Source organism: Benincasa hispida, chromosome 3 (genome assembly GCF_009727055.1).
Source record: "Benincasa hispida cultivar B227 chromosome 3, ASM972705v1, whole genome shotgun sequence".
In the NCBI taxonomy this organism is placed as follows: domain Eukaryota; kingdom Viridiplantae; phylum Streptophyta; class Magnoliopsida; order Cucurbitales; family Cucurbitaceae; genus Benincasa; species Benincasa hispida.
This window is the reverse complement of record NC_052351.1, coordinates 34,951,548-34,967,145: the sequence shown is the minus strand read 5'-3', so window position 1 is coordinate 34,967,145 and position 15,598 is coordinate 34,951,548. Positions and strand designations below refer to the sequence as shown.

At 27.7% G+C, this 15,598-nt stretch overlaps 1 protein-coding gene across 1 annotated transcript; it reads right to left on the bottom strand.

The window, feature by feature from the left end:
- Positions 1–1,087: 1,087 nt before the first annotated feature.
- Positions 1,088–6,888, bottom strand: LOC120072945 (APETALA2-like protein 3). Its single transcript, XM_039025480.1, has 10 exons — positions 6,016–6,888; positions 5,883–5,908; positions 5,756–5,786; positions 5,577–5,664; positions 5,307–5,452; positions 4,624–4,668; positions 4,393–4,496; positions 2,817–2,953; positions 2,589–2,666; positions 1,088–1,496 (listed from the first exon to the last, which is right to left on the bottom strand). The coding sequence occupies exons 1-10, from the start codon at positions 6,459–6,461 to the stop codon at positions 1,251–1,253; spliced, it is 1,347 nt and encodes a 448-aa protein (XP_038881408.1). The 5' UTR covers positions 6,462–6,888; the 3' UTR covers positions 1,088–1,250.
- Between the last annotated feature and the right edge of the window lie 8,710 nt (positions 6,889–15,598).

The window sequence follows — 15,598 nt, the reverse complement described above, 5'->3', positions numbered from 1 at the left end:
CTTTTTGAAATTCAATATCGATATTTTCATCGATATTTCTATAAAATTGAGAAATTGATATTTCTACCGATATCGATATTTCGAATCTAGTAAGATAACTTCATAAATAGTTTTAAAAAAAAAAAAAAAAAATTGGAGAAGAGAAGACAGATGCTTTGAAAAAAGAGTATCCAGTGAGAAGTGAAAGCTTTTTATGAGTGTGTCTGAAACAAACTGTATATATTTTCTTTTTACTTTCAAATTACTTTTGTCGGTTTTGGTGGAGCTGTACCATAATACTAAAGAGTAAAGCTAAGCCAAACCTTACCACTTTTGACTACACGACAAATAAATCTTGTCTCATTACTGCCCTCTATTTCATCCCCTTATTTCCACTTCATTGTTTTTTTTCTAAAAAAAAATATTAATTTATATTATATTCCACCAATTTTATTTTTTTTCTTTTATAAATTTGTGTAAACATAACCATTTACAATTTTCATCATGTTTTATTAGAAAAATATCGCATTTATCAATTAAACTTCTATATTTTCTTGAATAGTTCAATTGTGATTTTAGTCTATCTGAAAATATAAGAACTTATCTAAATATCATTTAATTAATTTAAAAGTTTTCAAAATTTATTGATGTCTTATCGAACATTGTTCATTTTTAAACTTAATATTAACCAAAGGATTAATACACATTGTCCCTATTTGATAACTATTATATAAAGCAACAATGACAAGTATAACAATCAGGTTTAAAGTATTTACAAATATTGTATAATGCAAAATAATTTGCAGATATAGAAAAATTTAGACTTTGTTTTCAAAATCTATTTTACCATATTTTCCATTATTTAAAAATATTATTATATACTTAATTATTATTTTTAAAAATTCTATCTGATTTAATTACATTTATATAAATACATATTTTTTTTTAATTAACATTACAAACTCTACTTTCCCCACCTACAAATTTGTTTATTTTGTGATCCATTTAGAAAAGCAAACCAAAAAGTAAAAAGAAAAAAATATTTTGAATTTTACTAAGAATTTAAATCTTAGAAAAATGTTAAAATGAAAAGAGGAAACAAACATAAAATTTAAAAATAAAATTGTCATCAAAGAGAGAATTAAACCGACCAATAGCACGAATTGATCGATTTGCTTTCGTCACTCAAAATGTATAAAGGAAAGAAAAGGCTAACAGTAAGTGAACATAAAAATTATGACAATGAGTTAAGTTTGGTGTGGTTAGGGTTCTCAGGTCCTGCAGTAGAAATGAGGTACGGTGTTGGTGGCCGGAAAGAGGTAGCGGAAGAACGGCGGCACTGAAAGAAGATGGGGAGGAGAGGGCGGAGGAAGGGCAGCCGGAGAAGAAGGGAATCCTGATGATGCTGCAGTGGAGAAGAAAGGGACTGAAGTTGCTCCGCCGTAGGGGATTGGGATCTGCCGCCACCCCCAGTTCGGTAAAGATTCAACTTCCATTATCTTCTCCATTGCTCTTCCCTGATGTAATCAAATATTACACAATTATTTAGAGGAGATTTTCAAAAATAAGAGATTAAGAGAAATTATTTATTTTAGTTTTATTTGTTAGATAAGACATTAAATAAACGTCTATCAATGTGTATCACTATTTTTCTTTTAATTGTTTGACATTTTTTTCTGGGAATGTTTTTTTTTTTTCCTGAAAAACATGCTTAAATTAAATTTTAAAATAATAATAATTAAAAAAAAAGAAAAAAAACTTGGAAGATTCTCAACACACGACGTAATTAAGATGCTGGCCAAGTGGTAAAACTAAATGTAAATTTTCTAAAAGAAATTTTTAAGAAAAGAAGGTATCTTACCACTGAAGCATATAGAACCACAAACAAAATGGTAGGCCTTAATTTTATTTATTTATTTTTTACCTTATATGTAAACTTAAAAAGTGAGTTTAGTATACTGTCATATTATATGTATTAATAACTATGAGGACTGATTCTAATTCACAAAATGTGAGTTTAGTTTACATTTTTTAATCTATATTTTAAAAAGATAATTGTTAATAAAAGTGACCTTAATTACAAGTTTTTTAGTTGCAAAATGGTTAAAAACAATTTTACAAAGGTCACTTATTTTTATGGTAAATGGACATTTCCAATCCAATCAATTACTTCGTGAGTTTAAAGTTCTTCCATGTTTCTAACATGAAATGCTCAACCTGCCTTCTCAAATCAGTTTTACTGAGTCCGCCATTCTTAAGTTGGATCCAAATTTCTTATTTGTTTGATCGAGATCCATTTGAACTTTATGAGCTCTTACACATGTTAAATCAATCAAATTCAATGATTTTTTTTTTTTTTTTTTTTGACAATATATGGAATGGACGAATCAAATCTCTAACATCAAAGACAATAGTACAAGTTTTCTACCAGTTGAGCTATCTCATTTTGACAATCAATTTAAAAGCTTAAATCGTTGGATTATGACGAATTTAGTATTATATATCAACTCTCTAACAATAGTCAACTTTCCATTGATTCTTAATTTTAGAAGTAGCCATCTATAAATCACATAGAAATGATGGGAAACAAAGGCTTTAGTCTTAAATACCTGGTAGGTAGGAAAGAAATTGGGACAACTCATAAAATAAGGGTGTGCTTTAACAGCCAAAGAAGCATGGTTTTCAAGCTGCAATACAAAGAATATTTTCAAATCAAACCAGCCATATAATGGATGAAATAACATAGAAACTTCTCAAAAGACAAATTATTAGAACAAGTAATATAATCTTTAATCAAATCAGAATTAACAATAAACAATGTCAGAAAATAGCCTCACCATTATCAACCCAGATCTCTCAGAATCTGATTTATTTAAGCTACAGAAATTTGGAACACAGCCATTAAGGTTATCCTTTTGGTCTTCAGATGGCCAAGGAGGAGCAATACCCAAGTTCAAGTCAATATCACCCATGTCTTTTTTTATCCCAACCAAAAAAAAAAAAAAAGATTAGTCTTGGAGAGAGAGTTATAGAAGGATCTTTTTATATTTTTCTTTTATTAATGATTACATATGAAGAGTGATAATGGAATGCATCAAACAAAACATATGAAAATGTACACCAAAAGTGTTTGTTTTTTTATTTGTCTTTTAGGCGGTGTAACCTTTTTATAATAATAGTAATAATAAAAAGGGCAAATTGCAAAAATCACTCTAAAGTATAATGATAGTTACAATTATATCCTTAAACTTTCAATTGTAAAAATTGAGCCATCAAATTTATATAGATGTTAAAATTGGACTATCAAACTTACATAATTGTAAAAATCGAGTCATCAAACTTATACAATGTTAAAATTGGACCCTCAAACTTACATAATTGTAAAAATTGTAACAATTGTACTAATTTGAGAGTTCAATTTTAACAATGGACAGTCCAATTTCTATAACTATTGAAAGTTTAAAGGTCCAGTTTTTAACACTTGTAGAAGTTTAGGAACCCAATTTTTTCAATTGAAAGTTTGAGGGTACACTACAATTACCACCATATCTATGACCAGTTTTTGCAATTTGTCCTAATAAAAAAAGTTTTTAAAAAATCTATTTCTACTTCCAAACTTAGAGGTTGAATCAATTAAAATTTTGATGTAAAAATTATATCAATTTAAACCTTAAATTTTCATTAGTGAATAATTCTCCTAAATAAGTTAAGAAAAATAGAGAAAGATGGAGAAGAAATGAAAAATCACTCATATTGATGAAAAGTGGCCTACCATCCATTCGATTACAACATTTTTTTTCTAATATATCTAATAGATTACATTAGTCCCTAAATTTAAACATGTCTACACGTGAGAATTATGCATTAACAGTCTAAGAGGGTCTAAATTAATTTAACTTAAAAGATTAGGATTTTAATTAATATACTTATTATTTTGATAGGTTTTAAGCAATACAACTCCAGAGTTTAATATTAAGAAAGAAGAAATAAATTAATATAAAAAAGTGAAGGTTAAAATATTATTTTGGTCCCTGTAGTTTGAAATTTATTCAATTTTAGTCTTTATACTTTCAAATATTCAATGTTAGTCCCCGTACCTTTAGTAAATCTTAAATTTAGTCCCTCTTAATTAAATTTTATTGAAATTACTTTAATAATCATAATAATTTTCAGACAAAGAAACATAATATGTGAATATATTTTCAAAACTTATAGTAAAAATACTAATAAAAATAAAAAAAGTACTAAAAACATCTTCAATAAACTAGTAGTAAGGACTGAATTTAAGATTTATTGAAAGTTTATGGACTAAAATTAAACATTTAAAAGTATTAGAGACTAAAATTAAACCAACTCTAAAATATAGACTAAAATGATATTTTAACTCAAAAAAAAATGAATGAGTTGGATTACCTTGGTTTTCAGATTCAAAAGCAATCTCCATTTGATAGGAACTCTGATCAAAATTGGTAACAGCTTCCCTTCCATTATATTTTATGGCAGCCTTATCATATGCTCTAAATTACAGCATAATGTGATGTCAAACAAAAAACATATTATCTTATGACAAAAAAAAAAAAAAAAAATCATGGAAAACATAATGAGAGATTTATTGAGCTTAAAATATAAACTGTCTTTTCTGACCTTGCAGCCTCTATCTCACTATCAAACAGCCCAAGATACACATACCTGCAGAAAACTCCTAAAAATTAACATTACATACCAACCCAATGATTCCTTATTTTAGAAATGAAACTATTTATCAAAACTAGGGTTTTTTTTTTTTTTTTTTTTACAATACAATCTCAGACCTTGAGATTTATAGTAGAAGTTCAAGTCAATTGAGCTACGTTCATGTTAGCAAATTAGAGTGTCTTTGTTTTTCGTTTTTCCATGTTAGATTATTACATCAAAGAATGAGTGGCTATTCAAATCTCAAAACTTTTAACTAAAATATCGTGATAGTTATTATATAACAAGTAGAGGATGAATAGATGAACCCTAACTTCAAAAAAACGAGTATATGTCAATTATCGTTGAGTCATTCTCACTTTGCATCTTGTGAGCTATTAAAATAGTTTGAAATAGTTTGTAAACATTAATGTATTTATATGAGAATCCAAAATTCTAGAAAAGGACATTTCCTTCCAAGGACTTACTTGTATTGTACTGAATTTTGTTATTAATCACCGAATAAAAGTAACACCAAACTTTTATCAACTTTTTTCACAATGAAAGGTAATTCCACTGGGTTCATCAACACCAAAGAAACAGTAAAAATTGCATCAATGGCTGTAAAAAAAGCATATATTAAAAATTCTGCTTACTTCTTCCCCAAGAACTGCCCCATTCTAGCCTCCCATCTCCCACACTTGTGCAGAGTAACCCCTCTGTATTTAGAACTCCCTCTTGAAAACCCAGTGCTCTGCCTTCGAAGAATATGCACAAACTCCTCTTTGCTAAAATTACTCATCTGTAAATCCGCCATTGAAGCCCCAAAACAGAGCTTCATATTCAAACTTCACAACACACACACACACACACACACACAGGAAAAGACAACATAAAACGAAAATCAATCTCTACCATATTTTCACCTGTTTAATGTCTTCAGCGTAGTCGCTGATATTGAAATTTATATCAGCATGAACCCCTCTAAACTTTATTGCAGCTCGATCATAAGCCCTAAAATCAAACCCAGAAGGTTAAGAGAGGGGGGGACATTTTCTCAAACAGATTTCAATAGAAACATTTTAGTGGATTTTGATTGTTCTACCTGGCTGCAGAATGGGCAGATTCAAAACCGCCTACAAGAATCACAAACTTATTACGATCAAAATTTCACACAAAAGGGGGTTCCTAAGAAATCGAAATTTAGAACATATGGAAGTTTTCAAGTATACCCAAATAGACTTGTTTCCCACTATCCCTGTGCACAGAAACAACCGATTGATAAGCCTCAAACCCAGAATAGTGAAATTGGAAATCGATTGCACTAAATAGAGCGATTATTCAACGATTTTACTAATTACAAACCAGATATGCGATTCCCATCTCCCTGTTCTTCGGTAATACGTAACCCCACGATACTGGGAGCTTCTTGATTTGGGACCTCGCCGACCCTTTTTGGCCGGATGAACAGATTGTTGAACCACGATACCGTTAGTGGCTCTGGCAAAATCAGAATCCCGCCATTTCCTCTGAGAATAGACGTCGGAGGTAATCCCGCCGGCGACAGGGAACTGGGCCGTCCGGTCGCGTTGATCGTCGTTACTGTTGTTGAGGATGCTGAAAGAGAAGGTGAACCCACAATCGGCGTTGGAAGAGGAGTCGTCATCGCCATTGACGTTGGAATGATCGGCGTTGACGACGGAGGATGAAATGGGACTCTCAACTCCGGGAGCGGAAAGATTGAAGGGATGTAGACCAGTTCCACCGGAAGAGGAATCTCCGGAGAGAATACAGAGATTGAGGTCCAACATTGAAATGAAGTGAAACAAGGAAGAATGGGTGAAAAGAGAAGAGGAAGGCAAAAACAGAGGGGTTTGTCACCGGAGAAAGGTTGTTCTATAAAAATGGAAAAGCATTGTGAGTGTTGTGGGTGTGGAAATGGAAGAATTGGTTAGCAATTTCCATGAAGGTGGTAAAGAGAGAGACGAAGAAGAAGAAGAAGAAGAGGATATTGAGTCGTTAGTGGTCATCTTGCTCGCCTTTCATGTCTGATCTGCTCTGCTCTGAAAATCATTTTAATTCCTCACATTATATAAACAACCAAAAAGAAAATGGGAAAATTTTAGTTACAATTACAACGCCTTGCTGATATTTGAGGAAGAGGAGAGACCAGAGAGTAGAGAGATTTTTTTTTTCTTTAAAAAAATAATAATAATGAGATGTGACTAAACTTTTACGATGGTTCCTAATTGACACACACAAACGAAAAAAACTTGAGTGCAGTCGGACTATATCCAACGATTGTCCCACTGCATCAAAGTATTATTTTTTTCACAAATTAAAAGGTAAATTACAAAAGTCATTCTTGAAGTAGAAGAGTAATTTCAGGAGCAGTTTTTAAATATAGTTCATTATCTACCAGCGATGAGATCGTCATAAATAGACACAAATAATAGTCTATCGTGATTTATTACACATAAATAGATTGTAATATGTTGCTATTATTTGTAAATATTTTAGTAGTTTTGTCATTTAAAATAATTTTCTAGTTTTATTTATGTTATCAAACTTTTAATGGTAAAAAATAGACCGTCAAACATTTTCAAGTGTTACAGTTAGATCCTTAAATAATAATAATAATAGAAATTAGACCTAACTTGATGAAAGTTGAATAATGAAACTTTAGAATTGTTACAATTATGAAAGTTTGAAGGTCCAATTTTAACATTTATATAAATTTGAGTGTTTGATTTTAATTTATACAATTGAAAGTTTGAGGATATCATTGTAAATATTATCGTACTTTATAAGTGATTTTCGCCATTTATCCAAAATTGAAAGTTTGATGGTAATTGTTGGAATAAAAAAACATTTCAACCTTTAATTAACTAATTACTTTCCATTATCAAACAAGACATCCAAAAAAAATTGACATGCATTATTTGGGTTTTTGTTTTCAATGAACACAAGTGGAAGATTGATGATTGATATTTTAAAAGATAAACTATACAAAATACTCCTAAACTTTATATTTTGTGTCAAAAATATCTTTCAACTTTAAAAATTTATAAAATATCTTTAAACTTTCAAAATGAATTTTAAAAAAAATACTCTTACCACTAGTTTTGGATGGATATCGTTAGATTTTGTGTAAAAAATGATGTTAAATTTTCAAAAGTTTCAAAAACACCATTAAACATAAAAAAATAAAAAATAAAAAGTATTTTTACAGTTATATGAACATAAATTGTTAACACCATTTTACATGTCTATTTTCCATCCTTTTTCTCTCATCCCTTCTTTAATACCTTCTTACTCCCCTTTTTGTTAACATTTGTTTATAAAAAAATAATTAAATAAATAAAATTGCACATTTCAATTAAGGTATATGGCCTATAACAAAAAGAAATAGAATAAATGAAGCACCAAGGAATTTTAATACTTAAATATTTTAAACAAAGTCGTACGTTAGTAGTTGAGTATGTATTAATAGCCCAATACATTTTTTTTGTTTGATTAGTTATTGTTTTGATATGTTTTAAGTGGAGAAGACTTTGAAATTTTGTGTGATTTTATGGGATCTTTATGTTTTAATGTAGAATTTTGGTTGCTAAGAAATTTGGTGTAAGCTAAGAATTGGAAAATCAAGAGAAAAAATGAAAGTATCTATATGAAAAAAAAAAATGACGATATCTATATAATTTGTTTTAAAATTGGATTTTTCGAACTTAAGAAAACTTCAAACCAATTGATCACCATATCAAGAACATGAGTATTTTTTAAATTTTTTTCATTTTCTAATTTATAAGTAATTTTTGTAACAAGGTATTAACAGTTTTTGTTTATATATTAACGATCAAGGTTGTTTTTTTAATTTTTTTAAGTTAAGGGTATTTTTGAAACATTTAAAAGTTTAGAGATAATTATGACACAAAGTACAAATTTCAAGGACATTTTATAATTTAGCCTATTTGAAATAGTAATTCTCTTAACTACAACAACCTAAACTTGTCTTGACATCATCTTGACATCTCTTGGGAAAGAATGGAGATAATTGTCCAAAAGACCCATTTTAAAGGTCCAAAATGGCAAAGGACTCAATTTTTGAAAAAAAAAAATAAATCAAATGCCCTTTGTTGATGTCACACCACGTGAAGTTACGATATTGCTCTTCTTTTTCTTTTTCCTTTTTTTCTCCCGTGTGAGAAATCTTCCTATGCATATTGTCTTCTTCTTCTTCTCTGACTTCTTCTCCTCTATACGTCTTCTTCTATACGTCTTCTTCTTTTTCTACTGCATGAAGAGTCCATACAAGCAACTCCAACGCGACCAACTCTGGTGAGCAAGAGTGAGAGAGGGGAGTGATTTTATGAGTGGGGAAACGAAGAGAGAGTGAGATGAGCGAGAGTGAGAGACATAGTGATTTGTGAATGAAAAAAAAAAGAAAGAAAAGAGAGCGAGACGAGCGAGTGCGAGAGCGAGACTGTTTTTTCGCGTGCGTGCGAGTCTATTTTGGTAATTTCACCCGAATTTGACATCAACAAATGGTCATTCAACATTTTTTTTTAAAAAAAATGGGGTTATTTCACATTTTTTTGTCTAATTTTTGGATCATCCATTTGACGGACCCAAAAAAATGTTGGAGAAGATACCGATGTTGATGTTTTTTACATAGGGTCAACATTGGAGAAATTGCTATTTTTAAAACCCTAGCACCTTTATTTTCCATCCATTTTCTTCTTCCTCTTAACTGCATCACTCAACTATCTATTTGAGTTTATTCGCTTTCTTACTTTTCACTGACCACCTTTCTATATCGATCATATTCGACAATTACAATTATTTTTTCTTCTTGCTCTATCGATCTCCAAATTTTCGATTGAGTTTTAATGTCTACATGCAGTTCTCGTCAGGTTGCTCTCTCTCACTTCATCCCTTATTTAAGTTTGACTTGTAAGAAAACTGGCACTGTTAATAGTGTTAAGTCAAATATGATTTAATGTCTAAATTAGTATATGAAATATTATTAATTTTTCAAAGTTAGCATAATTAAACCCTTCACATTTGATCAAATGTAAACATTAAATAGAGCAGCCAATGAAAATGGGAAAGGGGGTGTCATTGAAAAGAAAAAAGTGCAAGAAAACAAAAGGACTACTCCTAATTGGGTGCAAAAGATTGATATTGACACTTGAATCATGGCCAAAACCTAAAATTACTTTAATAATAAATATTTTTTAAGAGAAAAAAAAAACAACCAAACATGATTGTTGAAGGACAAAACAAAAAGAGACACAAAAATGATCCTTTGAAAACCACGAAAGAACATCGCAGGTTTAATGACAATCCTTGAAAACAGCTATGAAAAAAATATACAACTAAAACTACAACGAAATCTACCACCTTACTCAAAACAATGTTTAAATTATATTTAGATTTTTTTATATATATTTTTATAAATTTTGTAGGTTAAATTATTAAAAATGGTCTTGAAACATAAGTTAGGTTTCAATTATATTTCGATTTTTAAAACTTTAATTTTATTTTAATTACCCATTGAAATTTAAAGTTTGTTAACAACATTGGTAGACTTTTTACCATAAATGTGAATATATCTAAACACATACGAGAAAAAAAGGAAAAAAAAGACATACGATGCATATATTGAACCATACCAGTTATTCTTTTCTTCCTTTCAACTTCACGTCTCTAATTTTTATTTTATTTCGTTTACGATTTTTTTTTCTTATTGATCTTAACTCTCAAATTTACTTATTCTGTGTATTTTGATTTGTTCACTTAAACAATCATAAGCAAATAAACTTTTTCATGCATGAATTTAATGGCAAAAGTATTGAATGATTGTTTTGAAAGGGGACTTCAAACTTCAAATATTAAAATGAAAATTTTCAAAGTTCGGAAGTATATTTGAAACCAACTTTAGAGTTTTTTTTTATGACTTAACCTATTTTTTATTTTAACTCTTCAACTTTTAAATATTTTAATTTATTCCACATAAAAAATATATTCTATTTTAATCTTCAAATCTTGCATTAGAAACTATTCTTAGTTTAATATTGTCATTAATTTCTTAAAAAGAATATCTTCGGTCATTATAAACTTCAATACCTAATATATGTTCACACACCTGTAAATACTTATTCATATAGACATGTACTTACTTAAATAAGTAACCACAAAAATATATCCATTTCTGGTTTTTATTAGGAGTCTGTTTGATAACTATTTGATTTTTTATTTTTGTTTTTGAAAATTAAGTTTATTTCATCCACATTTCTTACCATGATTTGCATCTTTCATAAGTACAATAGTTGAATTATTAGCCAAATTCCAAAAACAAAAACAACTTTTCGAGAGTTAATTTTTTTAGTTCTCAAAATTTGGCTTTGTTTTTTAAAACCATTGGTGAAAAGTAGATAACGAAAGAAAAAAATTTAAGGTGAAAATAGTATGCATAGGCTTAATTTTCAAAAACAAAATGGTTATTAAATATAGCTTAATGATTTGTACAAGATGAAAAACATCCCTATTCTTAATTAAACTAATTTATACACTATAATACCTTCAAAATTTTAAGAATAAAAAAACGATATTAAAATTCTAAGAGCCAAACTTAGACCTAAAAATACTTATTATTTAGCTTTGTTTTGAGCCTCAAAATGCAAACAATGATGGGTGAAGACAACAATATGAATGTGTCCCATCATACTTTTCTAATTTTCTCCAACATATAGAACAAAAAAAATATTAATGGTTGGTTTTAGGTTGATTTCTTATATGTAATTTAATTAATAATTGTATATATAGTTGGATCCCATATTCTTTATTAGTGCATTATGATTCAATTAACCTTAGGACTTAGATTTCATTGGTTTTTGTTGCTTTGTGGCTCTCTCTTTTTAAAAAAACATTTTCCATGTTATTGATTATAGCAAAGAGATACATTGTATGTCTCTACTTCAAAAAGGATCTTTTTTTCATGAAAAAATATTGTCTTGAGAAATATTAAAATTTTTAAGTTTCCTTTTTGTAGTGTAGCTTGTTGAAAAGATATTAGTTTCAGGTTGTACTTTTTTCCCTTTTTGTGTTTTTTTTTTCATGTCCAATCCCATTCCCTCGATGTGCAATTTTATAAAATAAGATTAAAAAAAATCATTGTTTACCAAATATATATAAATAAAACTATACCTAATAATTTATTTGGGTAATTTTCAAATAAAAAAATAAGTCAATTAATTTACAAATATAACAAAATGTTATTGTCTATTTGTGATAGATCATGATAGACTATTAGTAGAAATCTATCTCGATCTATCACAGATAGACAACAACATTCTACTATATTTAAAAATATTTTTAACCATTTTACAATTTAAACCAATTATCCTAATAATTATATCTATAATAGAAAGTAATTCAAAAGGTTTATAATTTCATCAATGAAGTAGCTTTAACCGCAAATAATGATTACTACTATTATTTATTTATTTATTTATTTATATATAATAATAATAATAATAATAATAATAATAATAATAATAATGATTATTACTGAATTTGCAAGGTCTTATAATTAACTTAATCTAGACATATTAGTATAAATGTCTTGAATTATTAGATTCAATGAAACTCACCTACATTGAATTTTTGTATCTATTTTCTAGACCAAAAAAAGAAAAAGGGAAAAGAAAATTACAACTTAAAATAAACATTTTTCAAGACAGAAAATTACCTTTAATGTACAATAATACAAAAGTAACAAAACCACATCCAAAGCCTTGGATTTTCAATTTTGGAATTTTCCAATTTGATTAACATAGACCAAAGAAAAAAAAAAGTGAGCGGAAGCACAAACCAAAATAATATATAATAGGTTAAAATACTCTTTTTAGTGTTTGGATGGTTGTCTAATTTAGTATATCGTCAAATTATATTTTCAATAAATCTTACATTTAGTATCTAATATTAATCTAATAATTATTCTTTAAAAAACGTCATACTATGAATTTTGAAAATATATTGATTTATTGTTTTTTATTATATAAAAATTATTATTATTATTTAACCAATTTCAATAAAAATCAACTTTTAATGACTACATTTAAGATCCATTAAATGAATAAAAATTGAACAAACTCTAGGACCAAAATTGATGAGAAGAGTTAGAACAATTAGTATATACTTTATATTTAGTTTATTGTTAATTTAGATCAATTATTGTTTAATTAGAATTAATTAGTTGTCTTATTTTATTGTAAGGTTTTAAATAGTCAATCTTGGGATGTAACGGGAAACTTCTATTATCTTTTCAATATAGAACATTGTTCTTGGAGAGGTTTCTCTCATCTCTAAGGTCAGATTTCTTATTTGGCCAGCCTAAAGGCCTTGTCGCTACATCAAAAGTAGTATTTTAAACTACAAAATATTATAATCATAAAAAATTATATATATAATTCTAGATTTAAGGTAAAAATATGACAATTTTTTCACTCATGATTCTATTAATTGACCATATAGATTTTGAATTTAGTATTAAATTTGTCCACACCCACACAAACAATATGGAATTGCTATTTGAACTTTGATGACCATACTTGACAAGTTTAACCTCAAATTGAAAGTCTTTTTTAGGTCAGAATTGGGAGCATATATTTAATTATAGATATTTGATTTCTCCTAAGTTCTACCTCCCTTGACATTTGACAAGTTGCATTTTGTCTCATTTGAGAAACAGAGTAAATAAATGGTAATGCGAAGTTGAATGAATAATCATCCCACTTGATAGCTTAAAATAAATCTCAATTTTGATCCATTTTGTGTAAAGATATTGCCTTGAGAAGATTGATAATTCTAAGCAATTTGAGAGATGTGACATTGATTTGGTAACATTGTTTTTAATCTTAATCTTATAAACTAAGATTCTACATTTTTTTTATATAGGATACATATATATTTGTCATTTGCTCTTTCATATTTATTTATAGATTTAAACTTTTGGTTTAAATTTTCATCTTTATTTGGTCTTTAAACTTTATCTCAAATAATACAAAGTATTTGTGTTAAGTATCAAATTAGAAAATTAAATTAACAATTTATTAAAATTATAAATGGAAAAAAATAAAACCTAATGTAAGAATAATTACAGACTCATATAAAAAAAGTAGCTTACATTAGAAACTCAAAAGGTCCAAGACTAGAGTAAGCTGAGGGGGACAATGGTTTCTTAAATGAAAAAAATAGTTGCAAATATAGTAATGAGATTTGAGAGTCTTAGTAGATATAGTATAATACAAAACTTATAGATATAGTAAAATTTAGATCAACTTTTCGAAATCTATCAGTGGTGAATTGTATCGCCAATAGAAGTCTATAGCGATAGAGTAGATTTTGCTATATTAACAATTACTTAAAAATAGTAATATGAACTCATTTTTTTAAAAAAAGAAAAATGTATTACTATTTTTTTAATATAATAAAGTAGGAAACTCAAATCACAAACCTCGTTAATGCATAAAAAAAATTATAATCTTTTCTTTATTACATTTAAGAAATTAAATGACCCTACATTGCTACATAAAGAGATTTGTAGTCACAACATCAACTCTAAAAAATAAACAATTTGTTTGTATTAAACATCCAACACACAAGTTGAAAAATAATCTTAATAATAATAAACCTACTCAAGGCTCCAAAATCTTATTTAACTACTACCAAACATCTCTTGAAGACATAATTGTCCCTTCCTTAAGCTTAAAAGCCCTTGATTTAAGAGAATGACTTAACCAATAGCCTTTTTCCATTTTTACCCTAAAATAACATCATTTGTTATATGGATTTGTTTGTCATTTTCACTTTATTTATGTAACCTACTTTTCTAACATGAGTTTTTCCCTAAAAAAAAGGACATGAAGGAAGATGATTTGATTTGTACACTAATAATAGGTTTGGCTTAACATGCCTTAATAAAGCAAAAATTATATAAATGTTAAAATTGGGTCAAATTAGACCTTCAAACTTACATAATTATATAAATTGTAACATTTGTATAAGTTTAAGAGTTCAAATTTTTATCATATTTTAGTCCAATTTCTATGATTATTATAAATTTGAGGATCTGATTTTAATTCTTATAAAAGTTTAGAGGCCCAACTTTCACAATTGAAAGTTTGAACATGTAATTGCAATTATCACTATAATCACTCTTGCTTCATTTAATTTGACTCTTGCTACTCCACCAACTTGCTTATTAATCAATAATCACTCTAAATATACTTTATTTGTCTCATGAATTTGTCTAACTTCAAAATGAAAGATACATAATTCAAAATTTTGAAGTGGGTTAAATGAGTTTAGTCAAATATTGCCTTAGGTTCGGAATTTTTTTTTAATACGAGAGTATCTCCATTTGATTGTGTGTCATGTCAACGTGTATTTAAAAATAGTGGAATTCACTAGTATTAAAATGTAATCTACTAGTATTTATGAAAATAAGTTCATAATATGAACAAAGGAAATATGATACTCCGGTAATTGTAGAAAATTTTCCTTCCAACTACACTGATAAAAAATTATTAATCCAACACATTACCAATTACTAATAAGGGATCTTTCTAAATATAAAAAAATATTTAAAAATATTTATACTTTATAACAAAAAGTTTCAAAAGTATTTTTGGAATTTTTCTATTTATAAGATTTTTTCTTATCAATACGATCATAATTTAATAATTGAAATATTTATTCTTTTATCTTTTAAGGTTGGAGGTTTAAATTTACTGTACAAGAAATAGTAAATAAACAGACACTACAAATGAGATAGCCACTAAGGTGATTCCAGGCATTTGTAACATAGAAATGTAAATATAAGACCAAAAATATTTACTTTAGATGTAGCTAAGTCATTTTTTTATTTAGACTTAAAAACTGT

Excerpts from the sequence above, each read along its gene's own strand:
- LOC120072945 (XM_039025480.1), bottom strand. The coding sequence starts at position 6,461 with ATGTTGGACCTCAATCTCTGTATTCTCTCCGGAGATTCCTCTTCCGGT. Across the intron at positions 5,909-6,015 it reads AGATGGGAATCGCATATCTG|GGATAGTGGGAAACAAGTCT; the intron begins GTTTGTAATTAG and ends TTCTGTGCACAG. Across the intron at positions 5,787-5,882 it reads TGGGAAACAAGTCTATTTGG|GCGGTTTTGAATCTGCCCAT; the intron begins GTATACTTGAAA and ends TGATTCTTGTAG.